The sequence below is a fragment of the Bos grunniens genome, chromosome 15, assembly GCF_055505025.1.
Source record: "Bos grunniens cultivar Pamir isolate PY7600 chromosome 15, Bosgru_T2T1.0, whole genome shotgun sequence".
NCBI lineage: Eukaryota > Metazoa > Chordata > Mammalia > Artiodactyla > Bovidae > Bos > Bos grunniens.
The window spans coordinates 14,981,821-14,997,830 of record NC_141179.1 but is presented as its reverse complement, the minus strand read 5'-3'; the positions used below and the strand labels follow the sequence as shown (position 1 = coordinate 14,997,830).

Here is a 16,010-nt window from a genome sequence, read left to right as displayed (position 1 = left end):
TCCCCGGGTCAAACTCAAGCTCTCTCCGGCGTTTAGCCCGAGGGAAGTGATGGAGAGTTTTGAGCTTCGAATTCGGTTTTATTTTATCCCATTCGACTCACTCGCCACTGGAGACACCAAAACCCCTCGCCCAGGTTTCCCCCTCGAGAAGGCCCGCCTCTGCGCAGGAGCCCCTCAGGAGCGCCCCCCGGTCGCCCGCCGCGTCCCGGCGGCGCTCTGTCAGCGACGAGCTACCTTGTGACGTCACCGAGGGAAGAGGCGGGTTCTCCCGCCACCGGAAGACGCCTGCTCTCTTGATTGGCTGCTCAGGACGTCCGTTAGGGCGTGTGGTCCTTTCCGTGTGCGCTCCGAGCGTGGGCGTCCCGCTGGGGGTGTGTGGCAGGGGTTTCCAGACCCGGCACCAGCACCCTAGCCCCTTCCATCAGGGGTTCGGCTCAGGGTCGCCCCTGGCGGGCGGCTCGCGAATCTTGAAGAACAGCCACGCGAACCCAGAGCGTGCCGGGGCTGCGGAGCTCCCCTGGGCGGGCTGGAAGATGGCGGCAGCATCGGTCTCTGAGACTTCGGCTTCTCAGTTCTCGGTAAGAAGCCGTTGACCTCCGAACAGACCCTGAGTCGGTCCCGGTGCCCCCTGTGCATTATCTCACTTTTCAGAGCGCTCTCGGTCCCGCGTCTCCCCCAGTCCGCGGGGTGGCCCCGTTGCTGCCTCGGCGCCCACTGCTTCGTTTGAGGCTGCAGCCTGCAATTGAGACGACTCAGGTCTGTCTCTCCCCCCGTCACCTTTCGGCGTAGCCGCCCTGGTTTGCAGAACGTTGCCTGGACTCGCAGGGATGGCTACCTACACCTTGGCCCGCGAAAACCGCGTTCCCGGGTCACGTGGGTGTAACGGCTCCTCTTGGAAACTCCGAGACCAGGTGGGCGCTCTAGTTCGTCGGCTTGATTGGCAGCTATTGAATTGTACGCAGTCGAGTGCTTCTGCGGATTTCTTTGCTTTCAGTGCCTCCTCCCTTCCTCCCAGAAACTTCGATTTGTGCTTAGCCTACCCCGAGCGCGCGCGCGCTCTTCCCGCTTCCACCATATTACGATGACCCCAGGTTGCAAATCAGCAGGGAGAGCTGATGTTAAATACTGTATTGGCCTCTAGAAGAATCGCTAGCCTGTTAAGGTACTAGTATTTTGTTGGAGCGGGACCCTTCGCATTGGGAGTAGATAGGCAGTAATGAATGTGAAGAAGTTCAAGTTGGAGCCGTTAGCTCTTCATCTAGCAAACCTGAGTGGCATACAGACAGACTCTAGGATTACACAGATGAATAGGGGAGAATCCTTGCTACTAAGGAAAAAAGCACTGAAGAGAAGCTACACGTAATTAGGTTGTTACACAGTACAGTTTGATAAATACCAACCTGGTAGAAGAACCTACGTTAAAGTGATTAGCAGTTCTTGGGGTGGGGAAGATGAAACTAGCTGAGTGGTGAAGGAATAGGAAATGCTTGTCCCAGAAGACGCAAAGGGAGGAGAAAAAGGCACCGCAGGCAATTTGGAATATGTGTCAAGACAAGTACTTTCAGAAAACTTGAAATAATTTGAAATAGGCAGAGGTAGTGTGAAGGTAGAGTTCGGTTAGGTGAATTGTTAAAATATAAGAAAAGAGGGAGAATATTAGGGTAAGATTGTCATAGAAGTTAATGGGGAAAAATTTAGGGAGACAGTAACAGCAGAATCACTTTGGCGAAAATACACCTTTTCCCAGTTTCACCTTTTGGTGACTTGCTAAAATTTGTTTTACTGAGGCCAGAAGTGATATTCAGGGTTTCAGCACAATGAAGGCACAGTGAAGTGTGTGGAGAGGTCAGAGAAGATTAACAGGAAAGAAGGAAGGTGACAACTGGAGTTATCCAGGAACTAAGTCAGTAAAAGGGAAGATAAAAGACAAGCTTAGCCTATTACGTGTAAGTAGATGGATGAGATTATATCAGTCAGTTCAGTCACTCAGTAGTGTCCGACTGTTTGCCACCACATGGACTACAGCACACCAGACCTCCCTGTCCATCACCAACTCTGGAGTTTACCCAAACTCATGTCCATTGAGTCGGTAATGCCATCCAACCATCGTATCTACTGTTGTCCCTTTTTCTCCCACCTTCAATCTTTCCCAACATCAGGGTCTTTTCAAATGAGTCAGCTCTTTGCATCACATGGCCAAACTATTGGAATTGCAGCTTCAACATCAGTCCTTCCAGTAAACATTCAGGACTGATTGTAGGATGGACTGGTTGGATCTCTTTGCAGTCCAAGGGACTCTGAAGAGTCTTCTTCAGCACCACAGTTCAATAGTATCAGTTCTTTGGTGCTCGGATTTCTTTATAGTCCAACTCTCACATCCATACATGACTACTGGAAAAATCATAGCCTTGACTAGATGGACCTATGTTGGCAAAGTAATGTCTCTGCTTCTTAATATGCTGCCTAGGTTGGTCATAATTTTCCTGCCAAGGAGTAAGCATCTTTTAATTTCATGGCTGCAGTCACCATCTGCAGTGATTTTAGAGCCCCCCAAAATAAAATCTGTCACTGTTTGCCCATCTATTTACCATGAAGAGATGGGACCAGATGCTATGACCTTAGTTTTCTGAATGTTGAGCTTTAAGCCAACTTTTTCACTCTCTTCTTTCACTTTTATCAAGAGGCTCTTTAGTTCTTCACTTTCTGCCATAAGGGTGGTGTCATTTGCATATCTGAGGTTATTTATATTTCTCTTGGCAATCTTGATTCCAGCTTGTGCTTCATTCAGCCCAGCATTTCTCTTGATGTACTTTGCATATAAGTTAAATAAGCAGGGTGACAATATACAGTCTTGATGTACTCCTTTACCTATTTGGAACCAGTCTGTTGTTCCAAGTCTGGTTCTAACTGTTGCTTCCTGACCTGCATACAGATTTCTCAAGAGGCAGGTCAGGTGGTCTGGTATTCCCATCTCTTTCAGAATTTCCTACAGTTTATTGTGATCCACACAGTCAAAGGCTTTGGCATAGTCAATAAAACAGAAGTAGATTTTTTCTGGAACTCTCTTGCTTTTTCAATGATCCAGCAGATGTTGGCAATTTGATCCCTGGTGCCTCTGCCTTTTCTAAATCCAGCTTGAACATCTGAAAGTTCACGGTTCACATATTACTGAAGCCTGGCTTGGAGAATTTTGAGTATTATTTTGCTAGCATGTGAGATGAGTGCAAGTGTGCGGTAGTTTGAGCATTCTTTGGCATTGCTTTTCTTTGGGATTGGAATGAAAATTGATCTTTCCAGTCCTGTGGCCACTTCTGAGTTTTCCAAATTTGCCGGCATATTGAGTGCAGCACTTACACAGCATCATCTTTTAGGATTTGAAATAGCTCAACTGGAATTCCATCACCTCCACCGGCCCACTTGTCTTCACATTCCAGGATGTCTGGCTCTAGGTGAGTGATCACCATCATCATTATCTGGGTCATGAAGATCTTTTTCGTACAGTTCTATATATTCTCGCCACCTCTTCTTAATATCTTCTGCTTCTGTTAGGTCCCTACCATTTCTGTCCTTTATCGAGCCCATCTTTGCATGAAATGTTCCCTTGGTATCTCTAATTTTCTTGAAGAGAACTCTAGTCTTTCCCATTCTTTTGTTTTCCTCTATTTCTTTGCACTGATCACTGAGCAAGGCTTTCTTATCTCTCCTTGCTATTCTTTGGAACTCTGCATTCAAATGGATGTATCTTTCCTTTTCTCCTTTGCTTTTCGCTTCTCTATCAGATCTAGTCCCTTAAATCTATTTCTCACTTCCACTGTATAATCATAAGGGATTTGATTTAAGTCATACCTGAATGGTCTGGTGGTTTTCCCTACTTTCTTCAATTTAAGTCTGAATTTGGCATTAAGGAGTTTATGATCTGAGCCACAGTCAGCTCCTGGTCTTGTTTTAGCCCAACTGTATAGAGCTTCTCCATCTTCGGCTGCAAAGAATATAATCAATCTGATTTCGGTGTTGATGGTGATGTCCATGTGTAGAGTCATCTCTTGTGTTGTTAGACGAGGGTGTTTGCTATGACCAGTGCATTCTCTTGGCAAAACTCTATTAGCCGTTGCCCTACTTCATTCTGTACTCCAAGGCCAGATTTGCCTGTTACCCCAGGTATTTCTTGACTTCCTACTTTTGCATTCCAGTCACCTGTAATGAAAAGGATATCTTTTTTGGGTGTTAGTTAGGTCTGTTCATCTTCAACTTCTTCAGCATTACTGGTCGGGGCATAGACTTGGATTACTGTGATACTGAATGGTTTGCCTTGGTAACGAACAGAGATCATTATGTCGTTTTTGAGATTGCACCCAAGTACTACTGCATGTCAGACTCTTGTTGACTGTGATGGCTACTCCATTTCTTCTAAGGGATTCTTGCCCACAGTAGTAGATATAGTGGTCATCTGAGATAAATTCACCCATTCCAGTCCATTTTAGTTGGCTGATTCCTAAAATGTCGACGTTCACTCTTGCCATCTCCTGTTTGACCACTTCCAATTTGCCTTGATTCATGGACCTAACATTCCAGGTTCCTATGCTATATTGGTCTTTACAGCATCAAACCTTGCTTCCATCACCAGTCACATCCACAACTGAGTGTTGTTTTTCCTTTGGCTCCATCTCTTCATTGCTTTGGCTCTCGTCTTTTTGGAGTTATTTCTCCCCTGATCTCCAGTAGCATATTGGGCACCTACCACCTGGGGAGTTCATCTTTCAGTGTCCTGTCTTTTTGCCTTTTCATAATGTTCATGGGGTTCTCAAGAATACTGAAGTGGTTTGCCATTCCCTTCTCCAGTGGACCACATTTTGTCAGAACTCTCCACCATGACCGATCTGTCTTGGATGGCCCTACACAGCATGAGTCATAGTTTCATTGAATTAGACAAGGCTGTGGTCCTTGTGATTAGATTGGTTAGTTTTCTGTGATTGTGGTTTTGAGATTATATAGGAGTTGTGATTAAACTTAATTGGGAGAAAAAAATAAATGATATTAGGAGAGAAGTGTTTTTCACCACTCTTAAAACATCATTTGGAGACTGAGAAAGGAAAACGCCTATAAATGTTGACTTGAACTGAAGTCTGCCAAGGCCATCTAGCCGAAGTAGTTACTGGGGTGTGGTTAACCCTTAGTCTTTTAAGGTAACCTGGACAGAAATCCTGAAAGTGAAGTGGCTCAGTTGTGTCCGACTTTTTGCGACCCCATGGACTGTAGCCTACCGGGCTCGTCCACCTATGGGATTCTCCAGGCAAGAATACTGGAGTGGGTTGCCATTTCCTTCTCCAGGGGACAGAAATGCTATAGAGTTTTTAATAGAAAACATATTTTTATATCTAAGCTCAGCTTTAAGTGGATTCTCAGCTTCCGGAGTACTCTTAAGAATATCTAGAATGCTTTACACGTCAAAGTGTAACTCTTTTAACTTGATCTTTTAAATCAAAATGTCTAATTTGGAAGTCACTATGTCTCAAAACAAAAATGACAATTTATCAATGTATAATGGCCATGCTTTGATACTTTAACTGTCATATCAAAAATAAGCCTGGCATTTATAGCAGAATGTATAAAGCACTTTAGCTTAACAGACAACTGCTCATAAAATAAGACAACAAAAGACCTTTTAAACCTACAACATGAACTCAGGCTACTCATAATGAGATTTCAGAGTTGTGAATATTAACAGTTTCTGTGTATTTAACATTGATAAATCCAGCATGGGTACTCAGTTGCTTTAGTTGGGTCCGACTCTTTGTGACTCCATGGACTGTAGCCTGCCAGGCTCCTCTGTCCATGGGATTCTCCAATCAAGGATACTGGAGTGGGTTGCCATGCCCTCTTCCAGGGGATCTTCCTGACCCAGGGTTTGAACTCAGGGCTCCTGCGTTGCAGGCAAATTCTTTACTGCAGAACCAAGGGGATAGCCCTGGACCCAGTTTAGGTGTAGTATAAATGGAGATGCTTTTAGTAGGCAAGGATTTTTCTTAGGTAAATTCACAAATAACACAATCTGTAAATAGCAGTTGAGGTGTAAATCTCAAATGTGAACAGTGTGGAAGTAGGTGATACATTTGAATTGTTCTTATAAGCCTTTCACTGCAACAACAGCAGGAAGAGTGATAGCTAGCAGCTAACATTTATTGAATGACTGCTATGTATCAACTCACTAGTGGAGAGTATCAGGAAAATATTAGCAAGTATGATCAGGCATACTGATACAAAAGTATATAGTCAGCATAGTGTTGTAACAATATCTTTCCTGTGTGTGTGTTTTTTTTTTTTAATTTGTTTTACATTTTCCCATTAATTAATGGTCAGTCTTTGCTTTTCGCTCAGCTGGTAAAGAATCCACCTGCAATGCAGGAGACCCCGGTTTGATTCCTGAGTTGGGAAGATCCCCTGGAGAAGGGATAGGCTACCCACTCCAGTAGTCTCGTGCTTCCCTGGTGGCTCAGCTGGTAAAGAATCAGCCTGCAATGCAGGAGACCTGGTTTCAGTCCCTGGGTTGGGAAGATCTCCTGGAGCAGGAAAAGGCAACCCAGTCCAGTATTCTGGCCTGAGAACTCATGGATTGAATAGTCTGGTCAACACACACTTAATGTCACTTTGGACTTAACAAGCTAGTCTCCTAATTGGTCTCTCTGGGTTTTTATCCAGGCCCATTAACAAACTTGCTCTTTATTTATTTTTCTTAGAAGTGTTTTATGATTGTTTCATAGATTTCATATGAGATTTATTTTTGGGAATCATAAAATGAATACATTCATGCCCCTTTGTGCATCTTCCTGCTTTTGTCTTCTACTCTCAGTCTTTCACACACACATTTTGAGGTTATAATAATGTGTAATACTTGTGTAGCACTCATTATCTGGCAGGCATTTTAAATACTTTTCATATATTAACATATCTAATCCTTAAAGTAATTTTATGAGATTGGCTTTAGTATCTGCATTTTCAAATGAGCAAAATAAGGTACAGAAAGGTTAATTCAGAAGTCTACAACTAGCAAATGTTGTGCTTTTATATTTCTGTGTACTATAGTATCTTGATGGGCTTTGGAGTTTTTAGGATTTGTTCATATATTTGCCAGCTATAATGAACAGTCCTGTTGTGATCATCTCTGTATGTTCCTTATGTGCAAAATTTTCTCTAGAATGGTAGTTTTCAGGATGGTCTGAAGACCTTTGAGGAGATCTTCAGTATCCTTCCTTACCCAGCCACTTTGTGGGAAACCAGATTCTTTATATACATCGACCAAAACAGGGTGAATACAGAAGCAAATAAAATCTAGCAGCCTTCTTTTACGTCAAGAATTAAAGAGATTTGCAGAAATGTAAAACAGTGCCACTTAATTTTTTGGGTGATATAGTTAATTTTTATTCAAAAATTATATTTATGCTAACATGGATTTATTATTTTTAAGGTAGTAAATATCTTTAAATTTTCTCAGTTTTAATTTTGTCATGTGATAAATAGCAACTGATGTAACCCACTTATAAGGAAAAGCTTGTTGGGGTCTTAAGCAATTTTTGAGTGTAAGGGCTGCCTGGCACCAAAAGGTCTGAGAAGCAGCAATTTTACAAGCGATGGTTGGGCTGCGAATTGCAACTCAGTAACGGGTTGTAGTATATGTTCAGAAACTGAGAACACTTTTTTTTTTTTTTAAGAGAATACAGAGAAAATAGTTCAGTTAATAATTTAATGAAATACTGGGTCATAGAGTAGGTGCATCTTTGGCTTTATTTGGAATTGCTGAATTGCTTGCCAAAGTGATTGTTACAGTTTGCGTTCCCATCAACAATCTACTTTACTCTATTTTAATAGGTCTATCCTATTTTAACAGGTGATGTGTCTTGTTGTTGAGAGGTTCTGTGAAGTGATATCCTGTTATTTGTGCACCCTCTTCATTGATGAAGATGCTTTTTTTCTTTTCATAATTTTGCTAATCTTGTGGGTTTTGTTATTCTATGAAATGCCCATTGGTAACTTTTGCCTGCTATTTTTTTTTTAAACTGATTTATAGTCATTATGGATGTATTCTAGGTGTTTATTATCTATCAGGAGTATTCTAGTACTCTTTGGTTTGTCTTTTTATGATATGTTTTGATGAACAAGAGTTCATTGTTTTAATGTAATAAAAGTTATTCTTTCTTTTAGGATTATTATTTTTTGGTTAAATTCTTCCTTGGTTAAGTTCTTCCAAAGCCTTAATGATATTCTTCCATATTTTTCTCTACATGTTTTAAAGTTGTGGCATATTGTCTTTTATTTGCTTGAAATTAGTGTGCTGTGAGGTAGGGATCCAATTTCATGTTTTATTTAAGATGCACAATTATTTCAGCATTCCTTGTTGAAGCTCATTCTTTCCCTAGCGGTTTACCATTCCAGCTGTCAGTATATTAATTTCCATATGTGTGTGGCTGTGTTACTGGGCTCTTTGTCCCATTGTTGTATTTGTCTCTGCCTGTGTCTCTACTCACTTTCCTAATGATTTTGATTTTTTTTTTTTAATCTAAGTGCAACTATCTGCCTTGTTCTTCAAGAGAAATGCAGCTATTCTTGGTCTTCTGCTGTTCTTCGGTGGAAATTCTAGAACTTTATTGAACAGAATAATTCAGTATTATAAACACTATGAAGTTTTCCTATTTTGAAGAATATTTATATAATTCATTGAACAGATTAAGCATTTATTATCTGTTTGGAACTTAAACTCTTAATAGGATGACTATGTTTTTTCAACATCCAATTTTTCTGTGCCAACTGTGCCATCAGTCAGTTCTGACATTAGCTGGAGATAGTGCAGTGCAGACACTAAGTCTCACAAGACTGGCCCCATTTCAGTTGCCACCTGCAAATTCCAGATGTCCCCAAGGAATCTATTTCTTCCCAGCCAACTGCAGCTTAAGGAGTTCTGCTAACTCTCCCCCATCACATTCAGTAATTTGCTAGAAAGACTCAGAATTCAGGAAAACACTACACTTACAGTTAAAACTTTTTTCATTTTAAATAAAGGATACAACTCCAGAACAGCCAAATGGAGAGACACACAGGGTAAGATGTAAACGAGCTTCTGTGACCAATCTGGACACTCCAGGGGCCTCATTGTTCAAAAGAGTTTTTTTTATGGAGGTTACATTATGTGGGTATGATAAATTAAATCATCAGCCATTGGTGATCGGACTCAATCTCTAGCCCCTTCTCTTGAGGGCTAATTGCCTGGTAGGTTTTTGTTTTGTTTTGTTTTGTTTTTACTATCAGAGGCCCCACTATAACAAAGACTGTCCATCACTTAAAAATTGTAAGAGTTTTTAAAATCTCTGTCAGGGATATAAACTAAATATATAGTTTTTATTTTTTCACAGGACATAGAGATAATAAATATATCATGTAGAAATAAGTGTTTTTAAAAGGGTAAGAAGATAGAATGACAAAGGGTGCAACTTTAGATAGGCAGGGAAAACTCACAGACTTCTCTGGGGCTTTATCTTGCTCCTTTATCTGGGACAGAATCTTCTGCCTTTTAACTTTTTTAAATTTATTTTTAATATGGAGCATAATTGCTTTATAATGTTGGTTTCTGCCATACATCAGCGTGAATTAGCCATAGGTATACATATGTCTTCTCCCTCTTGAACCTCCTTCCCACATCCCACTTCTCCAGGTTGTCACAGAACACCAGGCTTGAGCTTGCGTCATACAGCCAATTCATACTATCTGATTTACGTATGGTAATGTATATGTTTCAGTGCTACTCTCTCAATTCATCCCAACCTCTCCTGACTAAATGTAAGACCAGTAACTATAAAACTCTTACAGGAAAACATAGGCAGAACACTCTGACGTAAATCACAGCAAGATCCTCTATGACCCACCTCCTAGGATATTGGAAATAAAAACAGGAATAACCAAGTGAGACCTAAATTAAACTTTAAAGCTTTTGCACAGCAAAGGAAATTAAACAAGGTGAAAAAACTTTTGAAAAATTATCCAAAAGACAGCCCTAAGAGTGGGAGAAAATAATTGTAAATGAAATAACTGACAAAGGATTAATCTCCAAAATATACAGGCAGCTCAAGAAGACATACAGGTCTATTATATTAATAAATCTAGTAATAAACACATGAAAAGATGCTCAACATTGTTCATTATTAGAGAAATGCAAATCAAAATGGCCTCATGGACAGAATGGCCATCATCAAAAAATCTACAAAGAGTAAATGCTAGAGAGGGTGTAGAGAAAAGAGAACCCTGCTACACTGTTGGTGGGAATGTAAATTGATACAGCCACTATGGAGAACAGTGTGGAGATTTCTTTAAAAAAAAAAAAAAAAAACCTAGGAGTGAAACTACCATATGACCCAGCAATCCCACTGCTGGGCATATACCCTGAGAAAACCATAATTGCAAAAGACACAGGTACTCCAGTGTTCATTGCAGCACTATTTACAATAGCCAGGACCTGGAAGCAACCTAGATGTCCTCTGACAGATGAATGGATAAAGAAGTTGTGGTACATATACAACGGAATATTATTCAGCCATAAAAAGGAATGAGTTTGAGTAAGTTCTAATAAGGTGGATGAACCTAGAGCCTGTTATACAGAGTGAAAAAGTCAGAAAGAGAAAAATAAGTATAACATATTAATGCATATGTATGGAATCTAGAAAAAATGCCTTTTCATTTTGATTTTCTTTCTGTGATTGTGGTTTTCATTCTGGAGGCTGTGGGAAGGTAGTTCTTCTAGCTTCTTTTGTCTGCTCTCTGGTGGATGAGGCCAAGAGACTTGGGCAAGCTTCCTGATGGAGGGACTAGTGGTGGGAAAGACTAGATCTGACTCTGGTGGGCAGGGCGAACGTTCGGTAAAGCTTGAATCCAAGTGTCTGCTGGTGGGTGGGGCTCTGTTGCATCTCTGTCAGTCCTTTTGCCTGAGGGACCCAGCCCTGGAATCTACAGACTTTAGGTAGGACTGGCCTCCAAGACCTATATGCAGGTCAGGGAGCAACAGTTAGAACTGGACATGGAACGACAGACTGGTTCCAAATAGGAAAAGGAATACCTCAAGGCTGTATATTGTCACCCTGCTTATTTAATTTATATGCAGAGTACATCGTGAGACACACTGGGCTGGAAGAAGCAGTAGCTGGAATCAGGATTGCTGGGAGAAGTATCAATAACCTCAGATATGCAGATGACACCACCCTTATGGCAGAAAGTGAAGAGGAACTAAAAAGCCTCTTGATGAAAGTGAAAATGGAGAGTGAAAAAGTTGACTTAAAGCTCAACATTCAAGACCATGGCATCTGGTCCCATCACTTATGGGAAATAGATGGGGAAACAGTGTCAGACTTTATTTTTTTGGGCTCCAAAATCACTGAAGATGGTGATTGCAGCCATGAAATTAAAAGACGCTTACTCCTTGGAAGGGAAGTTATGACCAACCTAGATAGCATATTCAAAAGCAGAGATATTACTTTGCCAGCAAAGGTCCGTCTAGTCAAAGCTATGGTTTTTCCAGTGGTCATGTATAGATGTGAGAGTTGGACTGTGAAGAAAGCTGAGCGCCGAAGAGTTGATGCTTTTGAACTGTGGTGTTGGAGAAGACTCTTGAGAGTCCCTTGGACTGCCAGGAGATCCAACCAGTCCATTCTGAAGGAGATCAGTCCTGGGTGTTGTTTGGAAGGACTGATGCTAAAGCTGAAACTCCAATACTTTGCCCACCTCATGCGGAGAGTTGACTCATTGGAAAAGGCTGATGCTGGGAGGGATTGGGGGCAGGAGGAGAAGGGGACGACAGAGGATGAGATGGCTGGATGGCATCACCAACTTGATGGACATGAGTTTGGGTGAACTCTGGGAGTTGGTGATGGACAGAGAGGCCTGGCGTGCTGCAATTCATGGAATTGCAAAGAGATAGGACTGAGCAACTGAACTGAACTGAACCTCCAAGAGGGCTTACGCCAGGGGGCCACCTCCCAGGCCTGCTGCAGCCAGTGCCCCTGTCCCCTCTGTGAGCCCCTGCCAGCCCACGCCTCCCCAGGAGACCCTCCAACGCTAGCAGGTAGGTCTGGTTCAGTCTCCTGTGGGATCTCTGCTCCTTTCCCTGAGCCCTGGTGTTCATAAGATTTTGTTTGTGTCCTCCAAGAATGGAGTCTGTTTCCTCCAGTCCTGTGGATGTTCTGCAGTCAAATCCCACTGGCCTTCAAAGTCAGATTCCTTGGGGATTGATCTTTGTCAGATCCTTTTGTGAGATCCCCAAGTTGGGAAGCCTGATGTGGGGCTTGGAATCTTCACAACAGCGGGAGAACCTCTGTGGTGTAATTGTTCTCCAGTTCGTGTGTTGCCCACCTGGTGGGTATGGGATTTGATTTTATCATGGTTGCATCCCTCCTTCCATCTTGTGGCTTCTCCCTTGCCTTTGGTATCTTTTTGGTGGGTTCCCGCATCCTCCTGTCCACAATGGTTCCACAGCTAGTTACAGTTCAGTGCTTTCACAGGAAGAGATGAACTCATATCCATCTATTCCACCATCTTGAACCAATCTCCCCTTACCTCACTGACAGACTTTCAAATAGATAACTGAGTGGTGTGTGGAAGGGAGCTTTCTGAGCAGAGTAAATGTAGCAAATGAAAATGGAGTGTACTGTGCATTGTAGAAATCCAAAAGTTGGTCAGTATGGCTGGAAAATCTGGGGCCGGAGGGAGGGTGGGTAGGTAGTTTAGAGAGAGACTGGTGAGGAATGAGGTCAATGTCAGCCTGGTGTCAGATAATGTGGAGCCATGGTAAAAATTTTGGATTTTATTTTGTGACGGAAGGCAGTTGGGAGGGCTTGATTAAGGACATTACTTGAATTATTTTCTTAATCATAACAACTACTATCTGGAAAATGGAGTTGTGGGGACTGTGGCAAGAATGGTTCGGGGGGGAGGGGAGCTGTTATGGTAGTCCAGACAGAAAGATCACGGAGAATTAGTAGTGGAATTGATGAGAAGTTGTAGAGTTTCTAACTATATTGTGAAGACAGAGACCCAGCAAGATTTACTGAAAGATTGGATGTGGAATATATAGGAGAAAAGACTCATCCACGGGTTTTGGCCAGATCAGCTAGGTAGGTGGTGGTAGCAGTTATTGTGCTATGCTTATGAGAGGAGTTGGTTTGAGAAGTAGATTCAATAACTTGGTTATAGACACATTGTTTGGGATACTCATTGACATCCAAGTGGAGGAAGCACGTAGGAAGGTTGATTTGAGTATGGAATTTCAAGAGGGAAAAGTGTGCATTCCATACTTGGAAGTTATCAGCAAACAGAGGCTTTTTGAAAGCCCTGAGAGTTGATGATATCATCAAAGGTATCCATGTAGATGGAAACAAGAGGAGGAAAGACTAAGCTTTAGAGAAGTCCAGCATTAAAGTTAGAAAGGGGAAAGTGAGAGAGAGCCAGAGATTCTGATGGAGACACTGGTGTGTTAGAAGGAAAACCAGATTGTGGTGTTCCTTCCACTGAAGAAAGTGTTGGGATGAAGTGATCTGCTGTATCACGTGCTTCTGGGAGATCAGTGAGTTCAGCACTGTGAAAGTCATGGGTGAGCTTGAAAAAGTGTTTCTCTGAATGAGTGAGGACTCGAGTCTGATTGTTGTTGAGTTGCTAAGTCATGTCTGACTCTACAACCCCACGGACTGCAGCACACCAGGCTTCCCTGTCCTTCACTATCTCCTGGAGCTTGCTCAAACTCATGTCCATTGAGTCAGTGATGCCATCCAACCATCTCCTTCTCTGTCACCCCCTTCTCCTCCTGCCCTCAATCTTTCCCAGCATCAGGGAATGAGCTGATGAGTCAGATCCTCGCATCAGGTGGCCAAAATATTATAATCTTAGGTGTTTATCTACTACCTTACCATCTTTGTTATTTAGTCGCTCAGTCCTGTCCGACTCTGCGACGCCATGGACTGTAACCCACCAGGCTCCTCTGTCCATGGGAGTCTCCAGGCAAGAATACTAGAGTGGGTTGCCATTTCCTTCTCCAACCTTACCATCTTAATCATTTATAAAGTACAGTTCAGTAATATTAAATATATTCACATTGTTGTGCAGCAGATCTTCAGAACTTTTTCATCTTGCAAAATGGAAACTCTGTAACCTATTAAACAACTCCCCTTTGCAACCTTCCTCAGTCTTACTAATAACCATTTCTACTTTGTTGCTATGAATTTAATTACTTTAAATATCTCATGTAAATGGAATCATAAAATATTTGTCTTTTTGTAACAGGTTTATTTCCCTAAGCATAAATCCTCAAGGTTCATCATTATGTAGCATGTGATGGGATTTCACTTCTAAGACTGAAGTACCACATTTTATCCTTTACAATTTTTAATAGATACTTTGTATATGTAATTGTTATCAGTTTCTTATTTCTTGGTTTAATTTTATTTCAGAATAGTTTTTATAATTAATTTTTATAAAGCTGTTTTATTTTCTGTCTTGCTTTTGTTTTGGGGTGACTTCCGATTCTTTGCCTCAGACTTCTGGCAGCAAATGAGGACAGTGTCCAAAGCATTCATAGTAACACTGACTTCATTGCTTAAACGCTGATGTTCAAAATGAGGTGACAGACTTAGAAAATGGAATATATTTAGAATTACTAGTCCAAAACAATTCATTATAACTTGCCTTTTTATATTAAAAGACTTTGCATAATTTTTGTCAATTGACCCAGCCCAAGCAGTATTTTGATGATATATATGTAACAGATTTTTTTGAGGTTGGAATTACTTTTATTGGAGCGAGAAATACAAATTTTGAACTGTTCACTTTACAGGGTCTAGTAGGTGATGAATTTAGCAAAGATTCTCATTTTTTGATTTGGGTGTTTTACTTTTTGTTTTGGTTTTTGGTAAATTATTTTTACACAATCCTTTTGTTAATATCTGTACCATGTTTGGTAATACTGATAAAATTTGTTTTGAAAATCGTAAGTTTATTTGCTCATGGTTTATATGTTCATTAAATGCTTCCTAACCATTGTTATTTGAATAGTACTTAAATGATAGGATTCTCATAGGTATGGAGATAAAAGGCTCTCTGTGAAGAATAGTACTTAAAGTTATGTGAATATTCATGGTGTTTTGCGAGAGCTTTGGCGATATTATATATTTAAAGAATTGAAAGACACCCTGTTTTCCAGCCACCTCCAAAACTTGATGTCAGTTTGCCCAAAAGTTGCAAGCTGTTAGTCCTTGTTGGATGTGAACAGACTTTTCACAGCAGAGTAGCATTGATTTGAGAACTTCTTGAGATATATCTCCTACCCTTTTCAAGCCCTTTTCCCTCGCTTTTAGTTTTCACAGCCGTAGTGTGTGTTTTTTATTTGCTTTCTTAAATCAGCTGCAAAATTGCACGGCTTTTATTGTAGAAATACAGTCCACCATTTTTAATAAGAATTAGGTAAAATACGGTTATTTTGATGGCCTCTGTTTATCCCAGGAGGCATTGTTCTGTATTGTAAATATTCATTGTTCCTTTTTACTTTTCTGGACTCAGGTTATTACAAATATACTTTATAATCGTAGTTCCCCAAAGGTAAGAGTTGAGAACCTAGTTTACTGTGGCTGTTTGAATAAGAAAAATGGATGTCTTAGTTTTGAGCAGCTAGGAGTCATATCTTCCACTTGAGCTTTTCCCACTCTGGGTCTTTCTACCAGCACTTGACCTACAACAAGCAAAATATTATCATGCACTGAAAATCATCATGTAAAACATAATCCCAAATTAAACAATATGACAAATGACAAAATGATGTATATGTGGAAATAAAGTTTTATATTTAGGTGTTTGATAAGACTTAATGTTTTCTAGTAGCTCCTTCCTTTTTTCTCCCCTAACTGAATGTAAAATTTTTGAGATAAGGACTATACCTTATTTTCTTTCTGTATACCCCCAGAGTTTTGGATATTTGATAGATACTTAGGAAG

At 41.0% G+C, this 16,010-nt stretch overlaps 1 protein-coding gene across 6 annotated transcripts in view; it reads left to right on the top strand.

The window, feature by feature from the left end:
• Positions 1-312: 312 nt before the first annotated feature.
• Positions 313-16,010, top strand: part of CEP57 (centrosomal protein 57) — a 41,340-nt gene continuing 25,642 nt past the window's right edge. For 3 of the 6 annotated variants that reach the window (XM_086338962.1, XM_086338961.1, XM_086338957.1), the window contains exon 1: positions 313-578. Coding sequence is in view for 4 of the 6 variants with exons in the window: in XM_086338961.1 (XP_086195087.1) it covers positions 534-578 (45 nt within the window). In the remaining 2 variants the exon portion in view is untranslated. Of the gene's footprint in view, positions 912-3,371; positions 3,450-16,010 lie in introns of all 6 variants that reach the window. The other 3 variants (XM_086338959.1, XM_086338956.1, XM_086338958.1) reach the window with 2 other exon arrangements.